Genomic DNA, 25,164 nt, shown 5'->3' on the forward strand with positions numbered 1-25,164 from the left:
CCCCAATCAATGCGGCGTGGACATACTACCCAAAAAGACTGACTAGAAAAGAATGATTTTCATGCTTCACCCAGCTAATGCTTTACAGTAACGATCCACAGCAATAGTCTTGCTAGTTCTTTTTCCTTTTACACTTTTGTATGTATGCTTGCTTACATATGGGGTGTGTGCATGCAATGGCCCACACTGGTGGTCAGAGGACAGACTGGGAGAGAGAATTTGTTTTCTCCTATCATGCAGTGGCTGGGGGACTGAACTCAAATTGTCAGGTTTGGCTGCAGTCTTTACATGCTGAGCCAGGGTCTGGTTCTCTTTATTTTTAAATAGTTCAATGCCTTGATACACACTAAGCACTTGATAAATGTCTCTCAAAACAAGAAATGTTTTAAATGCAGGATTGTGGGCCCTTTCTGAGGTGAAATAGCAATCCTCCTTACAGTAAGAAAGAGTCATGCAGACTAGCATATGTGCAGACTAGTGTGTGTGTGTGTGTGTGTGTGTGTGTGTGTGTGTGTGTGTGTGTGTGTGTGTGTGTACCTCATCTAGGGAATGGTTAAAGGGTCAAGAGATTTAAGTTGAGTAGTACAACAGCACTGACTGAGCTGTGTAGGTTCTTGTTTACAGCCCCAGCACCAGACAGACAAACAGACAACAATAAGACACCGGGCAAACTTTTGTTACAACCCTACCTTGCTAAGGGAGCCACGTTACAACTATGTTTCAGATATCATATCAAACTAACCCATAGACAGCACACACAACACGTTTATATTTGATAATTAGAGCAGTTGATTGAAGAGAGGTAGGGAAGGATACACCACCCTTTTAGTTGAAAACATAACTACAGGTAGGAAATGGATGAACATTCCAATTTCTGTAAACAGTGTATTACTTAAGAGGAAAGAAATAAACTCAAATGAATAGGCGCTTTTTTAAGCGCTCAAATCCTTGCAAGCAGTTGGGCCGAGTTGGATCTCTAGAACCACAGCAAGGGTGTTTACTCTGAGAATATTGATTTTCAGGAAGTACATTAATAAAGAACTCCTAATTGATTTTTTTAAGCCTTTGCTTGTTGCCTTTTATTTGAAGGTGCAAAGAAAGGCCTGGGATGCCAAAGTGTTCTAATGAGATGCTTAGCTAACAGGCTCCTTAAAGGCAATGCCTCGGAGTGGAGGAGGCAGCAGGTACATTTAATGACTCCATTTAACAGTGGAGTTAGTGATGACCAGTGCCATGCTGCCCCCACCTACATTTTTGAAAATTCACCTTCAGAATACGTTTGTGTCAAATACTTGATGACATGAAGAGCATGGGGTTGCTTTACTGAAGGAGAGCCGGGGTGCGAACCTGTGCTGCTCACACTTCAGCTTCTCATACAACCAAAACCCAAAACTCACAGTCCTGTGGGAGTGCAGAGCACATACCTGCCCAAAGTGGACTGTGATTGGTCTCCGATCTTCTCGAAGGCTGGGATCCTTGGCCTCCACCAGGGGCGATGGCATGGTCTTTGGCAGTGGCTCTTCCGCAGAGGAGGCACAACCATTCTCAGCTGTGTCCTGCAGTGAGAAGGAAGGTCTGGGTTGGCATCGGGTCCTCACAAGTCAAGAGCCTTCTAAGAACTCCCTCCAGGCTTTCTAAGCCTGACTCCTGGGAGAGGCAGAGGAAATAGAAGCTAACTTGGCCTCTGACAATGATGCACCAAAGAAGCAAAACCATCCATATGAAACTATAAACATAATAATTCACAGTGGTGAAAAACAAAAACTATTTCATTAGACATTCTTCTATGGCTATTTTCATTTTCACATGTTCACTTTGTCTATATGCAGACATTTAAAAATTACTTGTAATCACAGCTCATGCATAATTTTATATCCTGTTTTTCTTCAATGTAAGCATCACCATGGTGCTACATAGTCATTATAATAATAATTTCAATGGATGCATAATTTTCATTGAGTAGACATCTAATGATTTAATAACTCATCCCATCCCATAACTATTAGGTGTTTGTTTTTTATTTCTCCTTTCTAAATGCTAGCAATAAATTTTTCTTTCCTTTCATATTATTGCTTCTGTGGAAATTCCTAGGAATGAAAGCATGAGGTCAAACATATAAACACATTTTAAGGCTTTTTATTCATTCTACCAAATTGCTTTCCAATTTACACCAACTCCCTGAAATGGGTGTATTATCAGTTTCACAGTACTTGTTAGCCTTATCATTTTAAAAATGTATTGCTAATTTAATAGGTGAAAAATTAGACCTCATTGTTGTTTTAATTTGCATTACTTTGATTATTTGTGAGTGTGGACGTTTTCTCTGTGTGCTTACTGATGGTGCTACCAATCACATTCCTGCCTTCTCCCTCCTCCTTATGTTTCTGGAAGGACCTAAGGGTCTACCTGACATGCAGAGTATCTACAGGGCCAAGGAGAGCTTTTAAAACCTAAACATTTACATTTCTTTGTGTGTCTGGTGAATGAAGTCAAATGGTAAGGATAAGAAAACAGCCCGTGTGCAAAGGGTCAGCTGTGGCTTCTTTGGTGGTGGCTGTCAGGGAGCACTGGTGTGAGCTGTGAAAACATGGATGTACTCCCCTTCTGCAATGAGCATCATGTGTTTTACTGAGGTCAAGAAAGTTACTTAGGACAAGTCAGAGAATAAAGGTACAAACAAATAACATTTAAATAGTCATTTTTCACCATATAAAAATAATTCACAGCCTGAATTATACAACATCCAATTCTTTCCATTGTAGAAACAATTGGTCAACAGAATATTCCTCAAATTCTGCATGCAAGAGACTTCTGATCACTGGCTACTCTTTCTCAACTGAACTGAGAATCATGAGACAGAGGGAAGTGGATAATTATGTTTTAAGGAGGAAATAACAGTAATACACCTGAGCCTCAGTTTCCCTATCTGTAAATGGGGATATGGGAGCTAGGGATGAAAGGAGATAGGTAATATAATGTAAGTGCCTAGAACTTCATTAACTACTCAATAAACTATAGGAATGAAACAGATAGCTTTTATACATGTGTAATGTGTATACATGCATGTGTGCATGTATAGTGTCATACATCAACTACCAACTTCCTGGCTTCCCTTCCTAGGGATTTAGCTGCTGTTCAGGCAGCCCAGAGGAGTCTCTGCTTGGTCAGATACAGGTAGGTAGACCTTTTGGTCTTACAAACAGGGCTTGGGCCGTGTGGTCCACATTGGATTGGCCAGTCTCAGCTAAGCTAAGGCTCAGTGATGAAAGGGGCTGCCGACAGCCAATTAGAAATGAATTGTTCGGAAAGGGGATGCCCTAAGATGCCTGGGTCAAATGGAACAAAGTAGGGGAGGGGCTCCTTCCATGCCAGAGAGCAACAAAAGGGCAGAGGGGCATTTCGAGTTGTGTGGGGTGCATCTAGAGGATTAACACAGGTCGAATAAGGCCAAACCTTAACAAATTCATTTTTGGTCCAGGAAAAGACACTCCTGCACACAGACCACATGTGCCTGTGTGTGTGTGTGTGTGTGTGTGTGTGTGTATGTGTGTGCATGTGTGTACGTGCGTGCGTGCACACGTGCACTTGATTGAAAAAAAATGGAGCTACAAGGTAACATGACAGGAAAATATATTAACCAGGAAACTATAAAATATTTATTTTTAAAAGAAAACATAATAGTTTTGGGGCAAAGTGTCTTAGTTTAAGCTTTAAGTAAAATCCGCTGTCTTCTAGCTTTATCTGCTCTATCAACTAGCATCCCCAGCCTTTCAGATTCATTCAATCTCTGAAACGGTTTCCTTGTGTTTACGGTTGTCTTGCAGAGGTCTGTGGAGCATGGTTTAAATGCGATGAGCTATGAGGAGGCTTTGAGAGATCACAATGCAAAGGACACAATGGTTCCCTGTTGGGGGCAGGGACACCTAACCCTGGTGGCTCCTTTTCCAGACTATTGACTTCCGTTCTCATACTTCATTCTTGAGATGATCATAAAGTAAACAGTATTATCTTCTCTTTATAGTGAAGCACTAGGATCCAGATAGAGGAACCTATTCAAGGTCACAGAGCTACAAAGTGGAGGAACCTAAAACATGTGATATTTAAATCATATCAACTTCTAACAATGGCTCAAGTGGGAAGGTCTCTTAGACCTGAGGGGGTATATGCAATGCTGGGCCATCAGAAACGACTCCTTCCTCCTTGGCTGTCCTTGCTAAACTGGTCACAGGCTGCCATGTCCTATCTATGCCATCTACCGTGCTGCTTTCCAGACCGTGAGTTCCTTGGGATCTGGGTTTTCTTGAGTGTAGCACAGCTAGTCCATAAATCTCTGCTAAGTTGAGTTAGCATTTGGAAGGTAAATGTGCCTGTGTGTCTGAAAGGCACATTTTGCTTAGTTAGAACATCTAGAGGAGTCTGAGTTTCTGTACTTTCTCATGGCTCCCATTGAGATTTTAGCTTCACTATTTCCTCCATCTGGGTATAGACAACATCTAGGATGCCACGGGGGGATGGGGGCAGAGGGGGAGGAGCATGGGTCAAGAGAGCAATGAGAACAGTGAATATCCTCTTTTTCATCTAACAGCAGACAGATTGTATGAGCAGAAGCCAACAGAACAACGCTGTACTCCTTGAGTAAAGAAAATGTGCCCAAGAACTAGCTGACATCAGCTAAAGGACTGGAACATGGGGACCTTGACACCCTCTGGGAGGAAGGCAAACTGGAAGTTTACATAACATGCTGCAAGATTGGAGTGCTGTGTGGCCCACCAATTCTATGCCAAGAAATGTTTTCAAATAAAGAAACCTGGAAGTAACTCAGGTGTCCAAGAACAGAACTGATTAAGGTGTGTGTGTGTGTGCGTGTGTGTGAATACAATGTGCGATGTGTAGTGTGTGCATAGATATATATATATGCATGTGTGTGTGTCTCTATTTGTAGCATGTGTGCATATATGCCCATTCAACAAAATATACGAGCTATTTAAAACAAGGACACATGGAAGAATCATTTTTAGAAGGCAGGGACATGTTCAGTGCACACCACAAGCAAATGCAGATGGAAGGGACATTATTTCTCTCCTGACTTGTTGAATTCACAGTAAACATACATTTTGTTGGCAAACAGAAAAAAAAAACAAAACTTGACCTTCTAAACATCATTTTTAAAAAGAGAAACAAGGGGCTGTGGGAGGGGTGGTCCAACTCCTTCCTGAAGGGTTGGTCACACTGGAGGAAGACAAAGTCACAACTCAAGGGGCTACACAGGGTAGCAAATTCTTTCCGGGAGCCTCAAGGCTAAGAGCAGGGAGAGCTCCTGAGCCCCATGACTAGGCAGAGCGAAGGAGGCAGAGAATTCTATTCCTGCTACCTTCACAGAGCTGCCGTGAATGAACAATCCTGGCAGCTGTCCTCCAGCTCTCTGTGGAGAAGAAAGGCATAGCACATGATCCTTCTCCATGGATGAGCATCAGCGGACAGGCAGGGCATGAAGCTAGGACCTGCTGAGCTGGGGAACCAAGGGCCATTAAGGCCTTCGGAGGAGGTGGGGACAGGCCATGTAATCATACCTAGACCTGGGAGCAGGGCCCAGCACTTGCAAAACAGCTAGAGCATCCCTCTCTCTGCGGGGCAGGCTGAGGTCAGTAAGGACAAGGTGGCCTTAGCCAAAGGAATATAGCTGTGTCAGAGGCATGTTCTGGAAAGATTCCTCTTGTGGATGTGTAAGCAATTTAAAGAGAGGTGGTTCCATGGCAGCTATCTCTCAGTGTGTGTACACAGGGCTTTTTGGGCAGACTGTTTGCTCTCGGTATGAAGCCAAAGAAATGGAGAGGACGCATTCTCATCTGTGGAGCTGTAACTAAGTACCACTGTTAACGCTTCTTCTGAGATGGTTCCTAGTTAATGGATGAGGAAAACAAGAGAGGGCCACACAGCTAACAACCAACACAACTAGACTAATCTTCTGGTTAGTCCCAGAAGCCCAAATGCCACATCCCCACAAGAGGGCACTGGGGGTAGGGTAGGGTGGTGTGTATGGCCAAAGCCAGTGCCTTCTCATTTCTGGTGTGAGAACAGTTTTGTGTTGTACCTGTCTTTCCCTATCCTACTTCTGACAACAGTAATTGTAAATTAAAATATGAATAGTGATATCAGACAAGTAGCCAAAATTGGAGTCTCAGTGATTGAGACTGCAACATATTTTAAGGTGTCTAAAGACAGGGAGCTGACAGTTGTGTGATAAGGTGTGAAAATGTCTGTTCTGTAAGAGTCTACCTGTTCTCCCCACCCCCTGACATGCTTGCTCACGCCCTTCACTGTGCTTGCAAGGGTTTGGCTAGAAATTCAAGCCAACTGTGGGTTTCCTCCTTCAGTCATAGAGACGCTAAGCAAGCTTGATTTGTCATTTAAAGAGCAGAGATTTAGGAACTTTCCAAATGGCCATGAAATGTGCCCATGCGGCTAAAGCATTTTGATACTAAGAAAAAAAAAAAAACAAATTTAGGTATTCCTTAAGGGCACACATGACATCCTTCCGAGTGTGTCTTAGTGCTCCCTACAGGTGAAGAGGGAGCATGTGCAGCCACTAGGTTTAAGGTGGCATTCTCTGGACAGCCTGGACCAGGGAAGCAGAAAGCAACTTGCTGATATTCTTCTGCAGGTCAGGTCTGGTGAGGACATATCCCCAGGGAAGTGCCACTGTCCCCCTTAGGAAGCCATGGCTGGAATCCCTGTCATTTCTCCTTCCTATCTCTGAGCAGGCTGGACTTCAAAGGAGGCCAGGGTACAGCAGAACTTGATCACTTTGTTCTGTTTTTCTCCATCTTTCTTTTTTGTCCCTGAGCTGAAGCAGAACAGATGTGGAATAAAGCCACACTATAGGATCTAGGAACAATCACCTGCCAGTGGTCACAGAAACCCTGAGAGCTGTTTCAGAGGCTTTGAAAGGGATGGAAAGGGCCCTGCTCAGCAGCATTAGAGATGGGCCCCCTCCACACACCGTGCTGACCTCCTCAGGTCGGCCTCACATTCTCTATTTGCAATTCAAACCTAAGGCAAGAGCAAAGAGGGCAAGCTTGGGTTCTTGATTATATGTGCGAGGTCACCATTGCTATGCAGAGTAGAGGAGGGCCAGGTGGCAACCAGCACCTTGGAAAACTGGGTCTTTGCTGGGAAGTGCCTCAATTTCAGAACAGAAACTAAACTTGTGATATCTGTGTTATGTGCATTCAGGGAGACATAGAGATAGGTTCCATGTAGCATGGAGGGGGTGGGAGGAAGGGGGAGAAAAAAGCCAAGGAAATATTTTCCACTACAGCGAGATAGGTCAGGGGAAGCCAAATCCTAAATTGGCTCAAGAAAAAAGAGCTAGAGATCACCAGAGACAAGGGGCCTACGTATACTGAACAATGCTGGGGTTTCAATTACAAAACAGCTCTTCCAAGAACAACTGCAAGATAATAAGTCTGTGGGACTCTGTAAGAGCGGAGGGGGAAGTGAAAATTGAAAAGGGAGCACTAATAGATCTGTCAACAGTCCGATGGTGACAAGCCACATTTCTATAAGATGCCTTTACCGTTCGTGTCACCCGAGGTGCACTGACACGCTCTACACAACATTATCTCCTGAAGCTATTCTTGAAAAGACCGGCGTGGGCTGGGAAAAGAAAAGGGGACAGAAAAATTGTCTTTAGATTCTACGAAGGAAGGTAAAGGTGGGTTGTGTGGAAGCAACACGATCTAGATTGTGTAAATGAGCCTTTAGGTAAGCGCATGAAAAGAGCTGGGTTTTGCTAGCTGCTGCAGAAAGAGGAGTGGTGGGACGAGATCTTTCTGAAGAGTCCCTGGTGTCACGGTCAGCAGAAGCAATGAGACCCATGAGACCATTTGTCTGGCAGCTGAGGAAGGACCCCGACTTTGCTTTTTTCAGGCAATATACTAACCAATCACAGTCTACAATCCAGAGTCTGCGGAGGGGAAAAGCCCCTTTCTGGACACACCCAGTTCAGGTGCACATGACTGGGACAGGAGAGGAAGGGCTATGATTAGTGACTCAAATACCATCAGCTACAGAACCCCACCTGCCAGAGTCTGCCAGGGTGAAGAGACTGCCATGGGGGCTGTGTGGATTTGTGTTATAGGGTTTGTATCACAGGATGAGACCCTCAGCTGCTAAGAATTCACTGTCAGTGAAGCTAGGAATTTAAATGCTTAGTCAGAGCAAATTACTTTCCAATTAAAAGAAAAGAATCAATTCCTTCGACCCATTTCAAGTTAATGAGGATTTTTCTGACTTCATAAAGTTGAAGCTACTTTCAATTAAAAACAAAAACAAAACAAACTGCCACGATAGTGGTACATTTAGGGGTCTGAGGAAAATGACCTCAGACGTCTTTTGCAAAAGAAAACACTTGTTTGGGGAAAGAGTAGGCGGCAGAGAGTGGAAGTATCCCGACGGTGGAGGTCAACAGATCTGAGGTCTAACCCTGTTTCTGCTGGGCTCGTGCACTGTGGCCTTGGGCAATTACTTCCCTCACAGCTTTGTTCTACAGATTTGGGGGACAGCCCCTAGCCTGGCCCATCTTTAACAAAGAGTGGCAACCACAGTATCGGAGGCCATGTTGCCCCCTGCTCTGGTCACCTTCCTGTACTTCTTATGGACTCAGGTTGGGGAAATCTCGGCCACAGTGACTCCATATGATTTTTCTGATAGACCACAGAGCCTCTGTTTGCCTGCATGTGCCTTATACATACATAGTCTAGGCTACTGCCACTCAGTGTGGTGGGAGACCCACAACATCCCCTCCCTGCTCACTCCTTGTGTGTGTTTGCATAGGGATCATGCGTGTGCCGGAACCAGAGGGGTCCTTTCTCTGGACATGCTCTTTGGTTTAAGTCATGAGCAGTCCTGGGGCAGAGGGTAGTTGCAGGAATGAAGTGGTACTGGGGTGGTAGGGAGGTCACCAGCAAACCCCAGGCCTGGTGGGGCGGGGGGGGGGGGGCAGTGGTAACTCCGAACTCAATCTCCTTTGTGGGTTTCAGCCCACAAAGAGTCTTAATGTTATTTGAAGACAGGTTTTTGTCTGTGAATATTTATAACAGTGTGAAACTCCTGGACAGCTGGTAATGCATTTTGAAGTGTGCTAACAACACTGTATCAAACAGCCCTCTATTGATCACATCCTACTTTTTTGTGGTCATGCATTTCATACACGGTGCTTATACATTTTGAATAAGAACTTCAAGTACCTTTTGCTTCAAGCGGTTTTTCACCTCTTTTATTCCCATTTTTGCATGATCTTTTGCCTGCATGAAAAATTAATTTAAGTTAAGATTCCCTTTCTGTTTCCAGCAGGGTCTATGCTTGATTTCAGTCCATCATGAATCCCCTTCTCTGATTACTAGAAAAAGGAAGGAAAATGGGATCATCAAGTTGAAAATATAATGGCTGTGAAAACAAATACAAAGGTAAAAGGTTAAAAAAAAAAACCTTAAAGGGGCTGCAGAGACTCCATTTCTGCATTTTGACGGCAGAGACTTTTTTCCTCTTTTCCTTCCCAGGCCTTTCTTCTGCTCTCTATGATTATTTACCTCGGCAGAGGCCGCCTGGTGACGGACAGCAGCTTTGCCAGACACCAGACTCAGAACCCCCACTGCACGGCACCAGGGCAAGAACTCAGGATGGCTCTCCTCTCAGGCTGAGGGCTTGAAACACAACAGCAACCGCCAGGGTTTTGCAGTGCCATTTCCCAAACTTATTTGGTGAGCACCCTGGCTTCTACTTCCTGTCGGTTTTGGCCTGCGTAACTTTGCTGGCAGCCACCCGTCCACTACAGCAGCTGGAGTTTAAGTAAAGGAAGTGCTGACACAACTAAAAATGGAAAGACAACAAAGCCACCCATGTCTGTGGCTCAGGGTGGAAAGACCAGGAGGAAAAGCACAAGAGCAAGGCTTGGAGGGACGGAGTGCAAGGGTTGACGGACCCCCTGGCTCACTGCTGTGAGTCAGAGTCTCACGACACACTTCTACAGGGGATGCAATCAGGATAGAGCTGAGGCGTCTCCCCACCATGCACATAGTCACGGTTATAAAAGAGAGGCCCTCCCCAACCCTCTGTCCTCCACACTCCCTGTATGTAACTATACACATAACCTGACATGGGGAAGTTAGAAATAAGGGGGTACACAGTCATGGTTATAAAACAGCAATGCCAAGCAATTCTCAGAACACTGAACTGCTAAGAAATGGCATGGCCACCCTTTGGTCACTTCTGGAATGTACACATTGATACACTTAAGAGTCAGGTTGTGTTAGGTGTAGTGGTACATGTCTTTAATCTCAGCACTTGGGAGGCAGAGACAGGAAGATCTCAGAGTTTGAAGCCAGCGTGGTCTACAGAGTGAAGTTCAGGACAGTCAGGACTACACAGAAAACCCTGTTTTGAAAACCCTGTCCCGAAAAAATAAACAAACTAAAACCAGCTACACAAAAAAGAGTCAGGTTGCATGAAAGAACCAATCCATGGCTTCCAGACTGCAACCAGTACTTACAAACTTGTAGACAGTCTTCATGGCTGGGTTAGCCTTTGTTTTTACAGTATTCAGAATCGCTCCACTTCCTTTCTGTAATAAAGACGTCAATCAGTGGTGTAGGCTGGACGGAGAGTGAGCCAGCACCAACAAAGAGTGCTTCTCTTTCATCAGGCCAGGCAGCACTTCCAGAGCATGTGAGAAGACACGCAGGCCAGGTGGTCACCGGCTGGGGTCAGTTAGGGCTATGGCAGACTCTGTGTGTGCGTGTGCGTGCATGTGGGAACTGGGGAAGAGGCATGTGATGACTAGTCAAGGGGAGACACCAGGCTTAGTGCTCTGCTCAGTACCTGTCCCTGTCCAGCTATCAGGTCACCAGTAGCTCTTTAAAGAATTTCTAGTTACCATAGATAGTGTTCAGTCACATTGCATAGCTGAATTACCTAGCTAACTTTAAGCTAGGGAAGAGAGCCGGGGTCCTGCAATATGCTTTGCTACTTTCCTTGGGGAACATGGGAGGAAGATACAGAGAGGAGGCTTCCCACTGCTTAGGAGGCAGCTAAGAGGCTCAAGTGCACAGGGTGTTTCTAACTGCGTCCTGGTAGCAGCTGGAAGGCTGGAAGGGTCCTGATCCAATGGGGGGGGTCTATCTGAAGCCCGCCAGACTGTGTGTGTGGGGGAGGGACATACCAGGGTTCAAATGACATTTGGATGGTGGGAGGCGCACTGAGGGTTTGGAGACCAGAAGACTGGGGACATCTTCAAGGCAGAAAGCATTTGACATGAGCCATGGAGGATGACGTGGAACAGTAGAAATGAATAGTCTTGGGGGTAGCCAACAGCACATGAAGAAGTGCAGAAGCTGGGAGCTATGGGGGTGCTCTGGACCTGTGGTGGAAAGGGGGGCAGATGGGGTGGCTTGGACAGAGCCAGGAATGCCGGGCCCAGGGGTTTATGCTCCGGAGGACTTTAAATCAAATATGTTACATAGTAGATGATAATAACTATTGACTGTATTTTTTAGCACAACTTTTGGTAATTGTTTGCCTTAAAGATTTTGAATTTTAATGAAAAACATTACAGTTTGACCTAGAAAGCATTCTATGTTGTAGGACAATAGGAAATTTTCACCCACTCATCTATTCCATGCTGCCTTCCAAAATTACTCAGAACCCTGTTTAAAGGGTCCTTTGGAGTACTGAAACTCCCTTTATCAATCAATCAACAGGTCCTTATTGCTTGCCTCTGATGTGCCAAGTGCTGTGTTTGGCCATCCAAGAACAAAGGCCGTCTTTCATGGGGGAGCTGCTTACTCTGGCCAACTGCAGCCACTTCCACAGGACCCGCCTTGGCAGCAGCTGCAGTTGGCCTGGAGCAGGAGAGAACACTTATCACATTATGCTGGAGTTGCCTGTTTACGTGCCTGTCTCCCTAACGAAATGGGGAGTTCCCCCAGGGCAAGACCTGCCCTCTCTAGATTCCCAGAGGCCAGCTATCCCTGACACACAGTAGGCCTTGAGTACATACTCAATTAGAAAGCCATGGAAAAGTCAGGTAAAATTTGAATTCCTTAGAGGCCACAGGAGCCCTGAGCACCTGGTTCCCAATTCAACAAAACATTGTTCACAATAGCAGTAAGGGGGTTGGAGAAGTCTCCCAGACATGTGTTCTTCATTTCCCAGGAGCCCTTGCTGTGAAACACACTGCAGCATAGCAAGGAGGACACATCTTTGATCATGATCACATCTGTCAACATGACAACTGCCTGGCCACGGGAGGAAATGTTCTAGAACAATACTTCACTCCATGGGTCTTGGCTGGCTTGAAAGAGGAGGCAGCTTCTTCTGCCTCTTTTTCTCTCATTAAGGCAGACCGTCTCTTCCTAGTCTCTTCCATAGGATGGAAGACAAAAGCATCTTCATTTGAGGGAATGGCAGGTCCTATATGCTGAGGCAGCTTTGCAGGCAGCCAAGGAGCAGAGGGCTACAGGAGGCCACAGAGGAAAGCAGGTAGCTTTGAATGGGGCACACTTACCCGGACCGTGGACAGCCACTGATGGTACAGCTTATCACTGCCTAGGGAAGAGAAGTGAAAGAGGCCGTCATTTAGAGGGTTCTTTAAGCTGCCTTCATGCAGATTGGAAAGCTCACAATCTGGGGAAGGCAGGAGGCCTGTGGGACCCACTCTCTGAAGCATGTGGCAGTAACTCTCAGGGAGGTGCTTGTACCAGTGTCCACAGTTGCAAAGCTCCCGCCTCTCCATCCCATGCTGGCACAGCCTTGCACTCTGACTGAGAGGAACTACCATCCCCTGCCATCTGTGCCAGAGTGAATTGGACAGGCAGCTAACGTGTGACATCCTCTGGGGCTCCTTTCTCTTCTTTCTATTATTATTATTGAGAAAGAGTGTCATGTAGTTCTTGTTGGCCTCCAGTTTCCTATGCCACCCAAGATGACCTTGAACTTCTGATTCTCCTGGCATAAGTGCAAGACTATGTGGCATTAAGGCTTGAACTTAGGACACTATGCATGCTAGGTAAGCACTGTGTCTTACCTAGCCTTCTTCCTCCCTCTGAACAGCCCTCTAGCTGAGGTCACATCCATATTCTGTGATGTACCATGAGTCACTAGAGCTACCCCAGTGTAGGAACCCTGCTGGACACACCTTTGGTACATCTGCCTGGTGGCAGGTTTTGTGGGCAAGTCCTGTCCATTGCATCCGGAGGGCCAAGGAGGTCTCAGCAGGAGACTTTCAGAAATATAGAGAGCCCACCTTTTCCCAGAAGCCCTCCCCCATGGTCAAAAGTTGACACAGAGTCTTCTCCTTCTTTAAGCTCCTGAATGGTGTAGCAAGAATCAACAGAATTCTATTCCAACTACACACAACTCAGTCTGTCTCCTGCGCTGGCTTTATCTGTGTTTGTCTTGGTGGTGCCTCTCTTTCCCTGAGGACCAAAGCTAGGGCTTACATTGTTTACTCAGCTCTGGGTACAGTGTGCTTGTGTCCCGCCACCCTGGTCATCAGCACAGTCCAGACTGGACAGGCTCAGTAGTAAGATGCGTTCATTATTCTGACTCAAAGACTGAAACTGTATGTACTGTCATCGCTGCCATCAGAGACTGAACCAGTGGGGTGTGGGAAGAAGTCAGATCGGGACTCAGACTGGCAACGGTGCTCACATTTTATTTTATTTTATTAATTTATCTGTCTGTCTGAGAGGTATCACAGCTAGCAATAAGGCGGGGTTCTATCTGTGTTCAGCTCCCCTACTGTGGAATCTGCTAAGTGTTCGTTGCATCACACTGGCAATGGCCCTGCCAGACTTTTCTGCATAGGGGAAGTAACGACTCTGGGATCAGAGGCCTCACATAGGCAAACTATGCCCATCCTGTCACAAAACAATGAGGAATCTCCCAACTCTTCCAAGGCCAAGGTTGAAGTCAGTATCCGCTTTCTATCTTCATAAAGAAGAAAAAAAGCCTGTCTGTGCTAGGAACGCCATGGGCAGTGCCTTACCAGCATACTCGCTCATGTTGATCTCCTCTTCAAAGACATCACTGAAACCTTCGCCAGAATTGAGAAGGTCTAGTCGGCCATCAATAAACTGGAAAGAAAAGAAAGCAAACACACCATAGCTTGTCTACAAACCAGGGAGCAGCCCAGCTGGGCGACGCGGTGTATGCTCAAGACCAGCCAACTTGTTCAAGGCAGGAAAGGACCTTTGAAAACCACGAGTGTCTCGAAAATGCTGGCTGTGTTTCTAACTCAGAAAACTGGTACCTGACACCCCTTTTACACCCACTCCCTGAGTCCTCCCTCTCCAGGCCCATCACCCCCCTTTCTTATTCTTAGTGCCTGGGGTGGAGACAGGTGCAGAAATGCCCACTAATGTCTGGCACAGGCCCTGAGAGAGGCGGGTACCTGTTTGAAGAGCTGTAGCTGTGTGGCATTCTGCAGGAACTGCCTCATGGCTCCAGAGCGATAGTGGGACACGAAGGCCTCCTCACTGAAGGTGATGGGTTCTTCCTGGGATATGGAGAAGGAACATGATAGGAAGAGGCAGGCAACCTCCCTTCTGCATCCCTTCCACAGGCTTCCACATCTACTCCTTTACTCTGTACTACAGAAGCTGTGAGTATCACCACTCACTCTGTTGACGGCCAAGCAAGCTGTTTCAGGGAGGAAGAGTCATACCCTAAGTCAGAGAGGACAGGAGGTGGGACTGACAGCTAAGATCAGTTGTGGAGCCCTGCTCACCTCCTTCCCTGCCACTGACATTACAACCTGTGAAGTTAGTGCCGTGTCTGCCAGTGTGATGATCTCCAAACTTTTCCTTCCACAACTAGGGGTGGAACCCTGAAGTCAGTCAGTACCTCATGCTGAAGGGGCCCTGAGCTGGGCAGGGGTGGTACAGGGCATGCACAGAGGTGCTTGGTGATCTTTTCTCAGGTACCAATCATTTACAAATGATTTTTATTTTGTTGTTTTTGCTTTTTTGTTTTTCAAGACAGGGTTCCTTTGTGTAATCCTGGCTGTTCTAGAACTTACTCTGTAAACCAGGCTGTCTTAGAACTCACAACTCACAGAGATCCACCTGTCTCTGCCTGCTGAGTGCCGGATTAAGGTGTGGGCCACCACCACCTAGCTGTTTTTCTCCTCCCTCCCTCCCTCCCTCCCTCCCTCCCTCCCTCCCTCCCTCCCTCCCTCCCTCCCTCCCTCCCTCCCTCCCTTCCTTCTTTTGCAGACAGGGTCTTGCTATGCAGTTCAGGCTGGTCTTGAACTTTTGAGCCTCCTACCTCAACTTTCTAAATGCTGAGATTACAGGTTGGACCGCCATGCCTAGTTCACACTAGCTTGACCTATGGCAAATTGTAATTAATAAAGTGCTGGCTGATTAAAAATAAAATTTACCACCTGAAAAAGTTTATGTTTAAGTTATGAGTAAGTTTTTGTCCACAAACTACATTTTGAGTCAAGAAAATTATGCCCTAAGTTTTAAAGCAAAGGAACAACCTGGCCGTGTATCATCACCGCCTCACTCTTTCTTTGAACTCAGTTGCAGCACTTGTCTATGTAGACATGTTTTGCTTTGCATTCCTGGTTCTGAAAGATCTTACTTTTACATCTCAAGCTGTGTTAGGGCACTCCCTCCTTTCACGGACTTGGTGGCAAACACAATGATGTTTGAAGCTTTGCTTTTATCCTGTTTTAATGAGTTACGTGTTAAATTTACTGTCTGGCTCCTACAGGTTCCAAGAATTCCTTTTGCTTCAATCTATCCAAATACTAACTCAGTAACTGGGCAGCCTCCCTGCTCAGACTGCAAGGATGGCTCAGAAGTATTTGAATGAGGAAATGCATTTTTATATATCTAAACTCTCCGTAATTTTACAAAGGATTTGAGGCACTATATGCAAGCACCCAAGACAACATATAAGAAAAATGATGGCTGAGAGGACACACATCATGAAATGATTTAGAAACAGTCCCAGATGTGCTGCTTCTCACAGTTTCTGAACTTAAGCTACAGAGTCAGTCTGGAGCTCTCTGGCAGCCGAGACAAGGGACCGCAAACTGTGTGGCACACAAGATGAGTATGACACTAGCCCATGGGGACAGCGCTGCAGCTGCTCATGTCACTATGGTATGGATTGCCCTTCTCTACCAACCCAAGTTCGGGTAGAACTCCACCCTCTGCAAGTCTTTCTCCTCACTGTTGGGGCCACGTTCGCTCTAGGATTTTACACGCACTGATGACTTTTGACGCATATTCCAGCTGACTCTAAAGCCCGTTGTTCCACATCAGGCCCTCAGCCCACTGCCCACTCTGTTATGGGCTTGCATCTCCATTCAAATCAGTGCCACCTTCTCGGTTGTCAGAGCCCCACTGATCCATAGCTGACCTGTTAGACTTCCAACGTCCTCCCTGTCCAGCTGGGAGGGCTCTCACACACCCACTCACTGCTTGCCCCATGCACGACTGCTGCGGTGGGGTTTGCCTTCATGCTCTGTCCCGTCTCATTCACTCTGGTCCCTATCAGTTCTGGCCAAAGTTCAATCATGCCACCATCTGAATCAGGAATTCAGCTGCCCAGGTGCTGCCTTTATGTGATGACTGGCTTTGTGTGCATACCTTTGCACACTGCATGATATGTGTGACACACACCAGGGTTTTGTGTGAGAGAGAATGGCAAACGTCTGGCCAGGCAAATAGCCCTTTCGGACAGTTCCTCTGTGTCCCTTTGTGTCTGCTCCTCTACACCTGCTGTTCCAAAAGCACCTTCTGGTCTCATGCCATGTTGTCTCAGTTTTCCTTGTTTTCTTTTCTTTCTGGCTGAGTCAGGCCTGGGTGTGGCAGCCACTCACCCTTGCTTGGTGCTACCAGGCACCATTCCCCTGAGTGCTAGAACAGTCCTTCCCAGAGTTCTCTCTGACAGGAGCCTGTGAGGGCAAGTCTCCCTGAACATATCTCCATATTTGCTAGGGATAGTACAGAGCCTGGGCCCTTGTGACAAGTGCAGGGATTCGAGTCAAACAATTACAGAATGAGCTCAACTCTGGTTCCTGCCACAGACCCTGCTGTGCCTTGGTAAAGAAGTCTGGGATACCATGTGGGGTGGGTGGTGTTTGTGTTCAGGTGAGGATGCTAGAGTTGCTCAGATGAACACTTGTACCTGGAACCTTGGCCCAGCATCACCAGGACGCTTGCTCAGAGTGATGAATTCAAGATAGTTCGCCACTGGATTTGTATGTGAGGCTAGCCCAAGGCAGAGTTTAGGAAAGCAGAGAGTCTCATCTTCTAGGAGAAAGGAATATTTTGAGTTTCTTGTCCACGCACTGGTGGTTATATCCCCCAGGATCAGATGTCTATGCCATAAAAACTGACAAAAGGCTATGGGCATGGATGGGAAACCCACAGGGAAATGTGATAATGAGGGATTCTTTTCTGCAAAGACCTTAAAAACATCAGTGGTATCAAGCATGGAAGCAAATACTGGCATAGTCAGCTAGAGCCAATCACAGAGGACTCATTCCCTGGAGTGACTCTCCTTCCAAATTATAGACAATGGTCACACTTCACAAGTGGGCTCCTGTAGATGTCCCATAGATGTGTCTCAGATGGACAGCATGAAAGGCCTCTTCATCAAACCTTCAGGATACAGAACACCAGTCCTTCAGACACAAGTTGCTCTGGGAGATAAGCAGGACTCAGTGAAGGCTCCTGCCACAGGACTAGGGTAAGCACACGGGACTAGGGTAAGCACACGGGACTAGGTAAGCACACGGGACTAGGGTAAGCACACGGGACTAGGGTAAGCACACAGGACTAGGTAAGCACACGGGACTAGGGTAAGCACACGGGACTAGGTAAGCACACGGGACTAGGGTAAGCACACAGGACTAGGTAAGCACACGGGACTAGGGTAAGCACACGGGACTAGGGTAAGCACACAGGACTAGGGTAAGCACACAGGACTAGGTAAGCACACGGGACTAGGGTAAGCACACGGGACTAGGGTAAGCACACGGGACTAGGTAAGCACACGGGACTAGGGTAAGCACACAGGACTAGGGTAAGCACACAGGACTAGGGTAAGCACACAGGACTAGGGTAAGCACACAGGACTAGGTAAGCACACGGGACTAGGGTAAGCACACAGAGCTCTCCCCTCTGCTTTGCATACCGTGTCCTACAGCTGTCATGGCTACTACCACTCCACTCTTCAATGAACTATAGAACAATTCCTTGTTAATTCCCTCCTTTACAAAAATCGCAAGCATTTCTGGTTTAGTTCTCTTATTTGATTGATTAGACCTTTTGTCTCCCTAGGTGACACTCTAGGTGCTGGGGCAACCAGCTGATGGCAATGTTAATTCCGGGGAGTCAGGCCGTGAGCATTCGCACTTAGATGGCATTAGTAGAGAGTTTTCTGTCTATGACCCCAAGGACAGTAAAACACAGCTGCTCAACCCCATCAAGGACTCTGTTACAAAAAGACAAGTTTTCCCTCTTGGATTGTCTTCTTGACATATGGAATCAATCGAAAACTCCATCACTAATGAGTTGAATCTTTGTTAGCAGGTGAAACCTGTGACTCTAAAGGTTTGAGTCTCCCAGAAATAATGGCTTCATCTACACAGCATCTTCAGAACTGGTGTAAAAACACAACCCCACCAGGCTCTTCAAACAACTTTCTTTGTCCTGCTAACTCCTCTGTTCCTTAACAAACTTGTTATCAAAATCCTACTTTTACTATATGATTGTAAGACAAGAAGAGCCTCTTTGTTGACTTTATTCAAAATTAAAAACCCATTATTTTCAGAAGATTCAATGCTGTGTGTGTGGGGGAGTACTTCACTGTGTGTGAAGGGTTAGAAGGTTGAAGTCAGACGAGACCCTCAGTGACTCTCCACTTTAAAGTAAAAATATATTTGTGTATGTGTGCAGGAGAAGTGAGTATGCGCAACAGTGTGGAGTCAGTGGACAACATGTGGGAGTCGTTGCTCTCCTTCCACTGTGTGGGTCCTGGGGATGGAACCTGACAATCAGCCTCGGTGGCAAATGCCTTTACCTGCTTAGCCATCTTGCTGGCCCCTCTCCACCTACTTTCTGAGATTCTGTCTCTCATCAAACCTGCAGCTTGCTGTTTCAGCTCCATTGGCTGGCTGGCAAGCTCTGAGATTCTGCTGTATCTCCTGTCAGCTCTGAGATGACAGGGATGTGGCCGGGCCCTACTTTTATGTGGGTGCTAGGGACCTGAACTCAGGTCCTCATACTTGTGCAGCAGGTGCTATATCTGTTGACAAAAATATGGTATTTATATATGCTACAATGCCTTCAGAAGGAGTCTGACCTGTGATACATCACGTATGCAGCTTGATGATACTATGTTAAGGGAAACAAGACAATCAGGAACACTGGTAACCATGAGTGAGCGAATTCATAGAGAAGAGTAGGATGGCAGCTTCTGGGAGGCAGTTGAGGAGCTGGTCAGTGGGTGAAGATGGCAGAGTCTGGAAGATGGCTGCACACCCTGTGAATGGACTGAAGGGCACGGTGTTGTTAATTAGGGAACAAAACTCCACGTGGGGTTTATTGGTAGACAGGAAAGGAAGAGGGGTGAGAAGGAACCAACCCGGGCAGAGCAGAGAGAGGGGACGAGGGGGATGGCGGTGGAACTTAAAAAGGGGGAGCTGGACATGCGCACTGAGTCCCGTAAGGAGTAACAATGTAGCCGGGTCACTGTGCGTGCCCAGGGGCGGGGTTAGTATAATGCTGTTCCTACCCATGGCACTGCTGGTATGAAACGGTTAAGATGGGAAATTTTATGAAAAATTTCTTAATTATAATTAAAAAATCAATAGAACATGGCAAGGTACAAGGTGATTGCTTATTTGGTATTGACTTGAAAATTTCCCTAGGGCTGGAGAGATGGCTCAGAGGTTAAGAGCAGCTCTCTTCCAAATGTCCTGCGTTCAATTCCCAGCAACCACATGGTGGCTCCTAACCATCTGTAATGAGCCCTCTTCTGGCCTGTAGGCAGATGCTGCAAATAAACTTAAAAAAAGAAAGAAAGAAGGAAGAAAGGGAAGAAGGAAGGAAAGAAAGAAAGAAAAAGAAAGAAAGAAAAGAAAAAGAAATTTTCCAAAACAGCAAGCCAGCTAGTTCAAAGGTTAGTTCGGGAACAGACAACTCGTGTGGAGTGGCACCTAGCACACCAGAGGATGGGATTGCTTTAGCTAAGGGAACCTTTACAGAAACTTGAAACTTCAGATCTAGTTTCTAAGACAACTCAACATAGTAAAGAGTGAACATGTCCTGGAGTTAAAAGGCCTGTCCTTGAACCCTAACCTGACCGGCAGCCAGGTAATCTCTGGCAACTCAACCTGTCTTTCCTCATTGGTGATAATAGTGCCAATGCTACCTCACAGTGTCACTGTGAAAACTAAAACAGATGATCACAGACGGATGCCTCCACAATGGTTTCCCCACAAAGAATGGTCCTCCTTGAGGGCAGAGATTGGCCTTTGCCTGGGACAAGCAGTACCCAGTGTTAAATGAACGCTTTTGAAAAAATGTTGCTAAAATTTATTCCTTCCTTCTCTCTCCCCCCTCTTTTTCTTTCTTTCAAGATGTATCATGGTATTTATTTATATACAATAAGGATACTGACATTCCAAGTAAAGAAAGAAATCAATGTTTAGTTGTTAGCATGATTTTTGTTGTTCAAGCTTATATCATGTGATTGGATTTAAAAATACTAACTTGGATGGGCATTGTATTTCATAGCTGGTACATGCACCCGTGTTTCTTTTAAAGACTTTATTTTTAACTATGCGTATGTGCGCATGACTGTGGGTGCTGGAACCTCAACTCAGGTCCTTTGGAAGAGCATCACACACTCTTAATCACCAGGCAATCTCTCCAGCTTCCATGTTCCTATCAGTCAATGGAAATGCTGCACTACATTGACTCAACCATTTAATTTTACTTCTTGATATAGGTGCAGTCCACACATTTTCTGCCTTACTGATGAGAAAGGAAGAGGGGCCCATGATTGCTCCGTCTCTTTCTTTCCTTCACTTGTTCAGAGTAAGGACAAGCAGCGAACACTATATGTGACAGCTCCTGAGTCACCCACATCATTTAGAAACCAGTCCTCCTGCTGTGCTTGGAGCAAGTTCTGGTTCTAACCAGTGTGGTCATGGCTGATGGCACCACTTACTCCACTGGAGACCTCTCCACGTTTGCACAGTGCATGCTTCGAGTCTTGATTTCACATATGATTGCTATGTGGCAAGGCCAGCGATGTGAGAGGACTGTGATGGGCATGCTTAGCTCCTTTGCTGGTGTCTGTGCACACTATTCCATGGGGCTTCACACATTCACAGGGAAAGCCTTAAGCATCATAACATGATGGCAGATTGTCAAAGTGAGCACAAGCCTTGCGTAACTGCGTAAGGCACAGGCGAGAGACCAGGCGAGGAGAGATCATTCCTGTTCTCCGTTCGCCCTGTCTCTTCCAGGTTAAGCCCTTGCTAGGTGGCTCTACCTCTTTGACTTAGGACCTTGGCTGAAGGGCTTCACCTGAGCTCAAGACTCTTGTGCCTTCCACACACAGCTGCCTTTCCCTCGTTAGTGACACCTAATCGACCTCCACACATTCAGATATCCTTTTCCGTAGCCTCTGGGCTTCAATTTTGTCACTTTTCTCAGAAACCCTTGCTAGGTGGCTCAGGCGAAGAGCTCCCCATTCTTCCCCAGTGTTCCCACAAACACTACCCATGGGCAGGCATGCTTCCCCAGCCACTGCAAGCTCCCATGACAGGCTGTGCTAATGCTCCAGAGAGGGAGATGGGAGAGCAGGACACACAGTTGGTTCCTAGTCCAGCTATGTTCTTGCTGTCCTCATGTACTGTGACTAGCCATCATCTTTAACACAGGCATAGTTACCTTACTCATGGGATTGCTGCGGATCAGGCAGGGGTGGATGGAATATGTAGGTCAATCAGCCTTAACCTTGATAATCACTTTGGGTGCTTATAACTCCCCAATCCCACAACTTTCCAAACTACCTCCAGTGTAGAGGCTGAGGACCTCTGGCAGAGGTGAGAGCTACCAGTCTAGACCAATCAATAGTCACGGTCTGAAACCTAAGAAAGTCAGAGAATCTGGCCCTAATCATCACGAGCACTCCCCATCCTGTGCACTTCAGTGAAATGCTTTCAAATTCCCTGCTGGGACTTCAGCAGACCTCCTAGGGCTAGAAAGATAGGCCGTGCGGTCAGAAGGCCACTTCTCACAGGTCAGCTGGACAGCTGCCAAGGACCAGCATGACTCCCCTGTGGTGTGAAGCATAGTTCCCAAATCCTTATTTACTGGAAGACAGGGACAAAAGAAGGATGGGTGGGGCAATGGGTTCCCTTGCCATAACCCCGACAGTATGAGCATAGAGAGAAGGAAGCCTATGTTAGTCCAGGTCTTATCTGTGCCAGCCAGCATGTCCCCACCCTTGCCAAAGCCTTCACTTACTATTCTCATTTCACAAGGAAGGGACATCCACATGGAAGCTCAAAGTCTCAGGGCTCTCGAGTCTAATGACTCTCAGGCCCAAGTTCAAGCACAGCACACACTGGGATCGTGAGGTGGTTGGTGAGGATCACTGCACACCCAACCAGATGACCCTGACAGGGCTGGGCCAAGTCACCCTTGGAATGACAGGACCAAGATAACTTTCTGCAGCAAGTGTGGAATAGCTGAGGCACGTCAGGGAATGACTCCCAGCCTGAGTCCCATCCCTGTAACAAGCCCTAAACAAATAATCAATGTCTCCTTGTGAAGCCACTTTGCTATTCGGATGATTTTAAGTAAGGGCAAATGTGAGCGCCCAACCAGAGCTCCTCTGATGATTTGTAGGCCAGAGACGTCTGGGCTGCTGGTATTTGCCCATTCTGGCCACAGCTCCAGTATTGACAGAGGCCCCCTGCACACACTTGCTAGATTATAGTAAAGACATTCAAATCACAGGCGCATCGGCCCACACCTCAGCTCATCTGTGCCGGGAGCCCCTTCCTTCAGCATTAACGGAGACAAACAGGGAGAAGTCAGGAAATCCTGATTAGCACAGGAACGCAGATGAGTGGGGAGGCCTGTGGAAGCCGAGGAGACACAATGAAGTTGGTCTTCATGCATACTAGCTCAAGATTTTCCTGCCCTAAGACATGCAGATGGGAATCAGCTCTTGGAGGAAAGCAGGTGCAGTGATTAAAACCAACTACCACTTGCTGAGCACTCCACCAGTGTTGGCTGGTTTTACATGCATTATCCTATTTACTTTCTGTGGTAACCTGCGAGGTAGGTTTTGTGATCACCTCCACTTCACAGATCAGGAAATCGAGGCTCTGCCAGGTGAGGTTTATTTGCCTGAGGTCACTGAGTTGGGCAGTGGCCTGACCCATATTCAGAGGCAAAGTCTACCTGTTTCTGGGCTCATGTAATATAATATCATTTCTCTTGCATTAAGAAACATAATCAGAGGATTATATTTGTCACCTAGCTGCCAGCTGAAGCTTCTCTAGAGACAATTCAAAGAAATGGGTTATAGGGGAGCAATACTGAATAGGCTATGGTTCCACTATGCCTGATGAAGCTGTTCACCTCTTAGAGCCTTGAACTTCTCACTGACAGTGCAAACAGCAGCCTCCACCTGGTGCTCTGAGTGACAGAGCCGTTATGTGGGTTAAGGTCCACAGGGCCGGGTTGGCTCATTGCTGCAGCACAGCAACAGCTCTCTCTCAGGGTGGAAAGCAAATGGGATGCCACAGGCATCTCAGGATCAAGCACCTAGTGGCTAGGACACCTAGGCAGTGTCAGAGTCAACCCAGGGCCACGGGGAGCACAGATCTGGGATAACACAGCCACTGTGTTATTTTAATGTTTCCTGGCACATTAGAGATGAAGGTCTGTCCTGGTGGTGGGAAAAGTATAGCTTGAGAAAGCTACTGGAGAGGGGATAGGTTTGAGGGCCTCACGGGTCTCTGGAAGAGAAGATAAATAGAGTGGCCAGTCCTGGCTGTAGCCATGCAATCTGCAGCTCACATATGAAAGGGCAAGGGGACATGGCGAGTAAAACAGAAGAAGCCCTGCTGAGTCACGCAAGGAGCAGCCCCTAGTCCCTTGGTGACACAGACCTTGGACGGGCCATTACAGCAGTGTCCACATTCTGAATCACAGGGCTTGCCCATTAACCCCAGGCTCCTCCACTCACTGTCACCCCTCTCCTGGATGTCCTCTGTCTCGTGCTGCATCTGCAACACCTGGTGCTGGCCTGGTGACCAGAAAGCAGGAAGCTTCTAGCACTGTGAAGTGTATACAGCATGAATGGGATCGACACCTGACCTGGCCTGGCTTCCTTTCTTTGCCTCAGTTTCTTCCTCTGTAAAGTTGGGTGGCTGGAAAATCTTCAAGGAAGCTTCTAACACCGACATGTATTGTTTCTACACATAGAGGGGTGGCTCTCTGTGAGGTCTTTCCTAGCTCCACAGAGAAATAGACCACCATATCAGCACTCCATGCAGATGCATGAATGGAAGAAACCAGAGACAGAGCAAGACCCACCACCCATGGGATCTGGAACTCAGGGCAGGCCCCTAAGTCCTCTGAGATGTTCCCAACTGTGTGGGGACAAAAGTGATTCATGCAGGGGCTTAGCGGAGAGCTCAGCTCCTAAGTTTCAACATTCTCTACTGTCGCACACATCCATCTATTGCAGGCAGCTCTGCCTCCATGCAGGTGATTTGTACAATCTACACCCAGGATATGCTAGGTTCTGGAAGCAGGACTAAGTAAGGGCCAGAGGAAAAGGGGACCCTTACAAAGCCTGCTTAGAGTGTAACCTGCTTAGGGGGCCATAATGATCCTTGGTTGAAGACTGGCTTCTTGTGACAGCCCTATGGAGGGGGCGAAGAGCCTGGCCCAGGACTGCAGAATAGGAGGAGTCACAGATTTCTCCCACGGCACTACAGGACTCTCTGAACAGGCTCATTTGCACAGACAGGCATTCCTTCTGGGTTTCTGCAGAATCCAAGTGACTGCTAGGATCCTTTCAAATGAAGGTATCCTTCTCTATGTACTA

General features: G+C 46.8%; 1 protein-coding gene across 1 annotated transcript in view; it reads right to left on the reverse strand.

The window, feature by feature from the left end:
• Positions 1-25,164, reverse strand: part of Dennd1a (DENN domain containing 1A) — a 490,889-nt gene that overhangs the window by 45,165 nt on the left and 420,560 nt on the right. The window contains 6 exon segments of the mRNA XM_021234065.2: positions 1,425-1,556; positions 9,249-9,305; positions 10,550-10,621; positions 12,563-12,603; positions 14,045-14,132; positions 14,450-14,554. Of these exon segments, the coding sequence (XP_021089724.1) occupies positions 1,425-1,556; positions 9,249-9,305; positions 10,550-10,621; positions 12,563-12,603; positions 14,045-14,132; positions 14,450-14,554 (495 nt within the window).

This window comes from Mesocricetus auratus, unplaced genomic scaffold (assembly GCF_017639785.1).
Source record: "Mesocricetus auratus isolate SY011 unplaced genomic scaffold, BCM_Maur_2.0 Super-Scaffold_100047, whole genome shotgun sequence".
Lineage (NCBI taxonomy): Eukaryota > Metazoa > Chordata > Mammalia > Rodentia > Cricetidae > Mesocricetus > Mesocricetus auratus.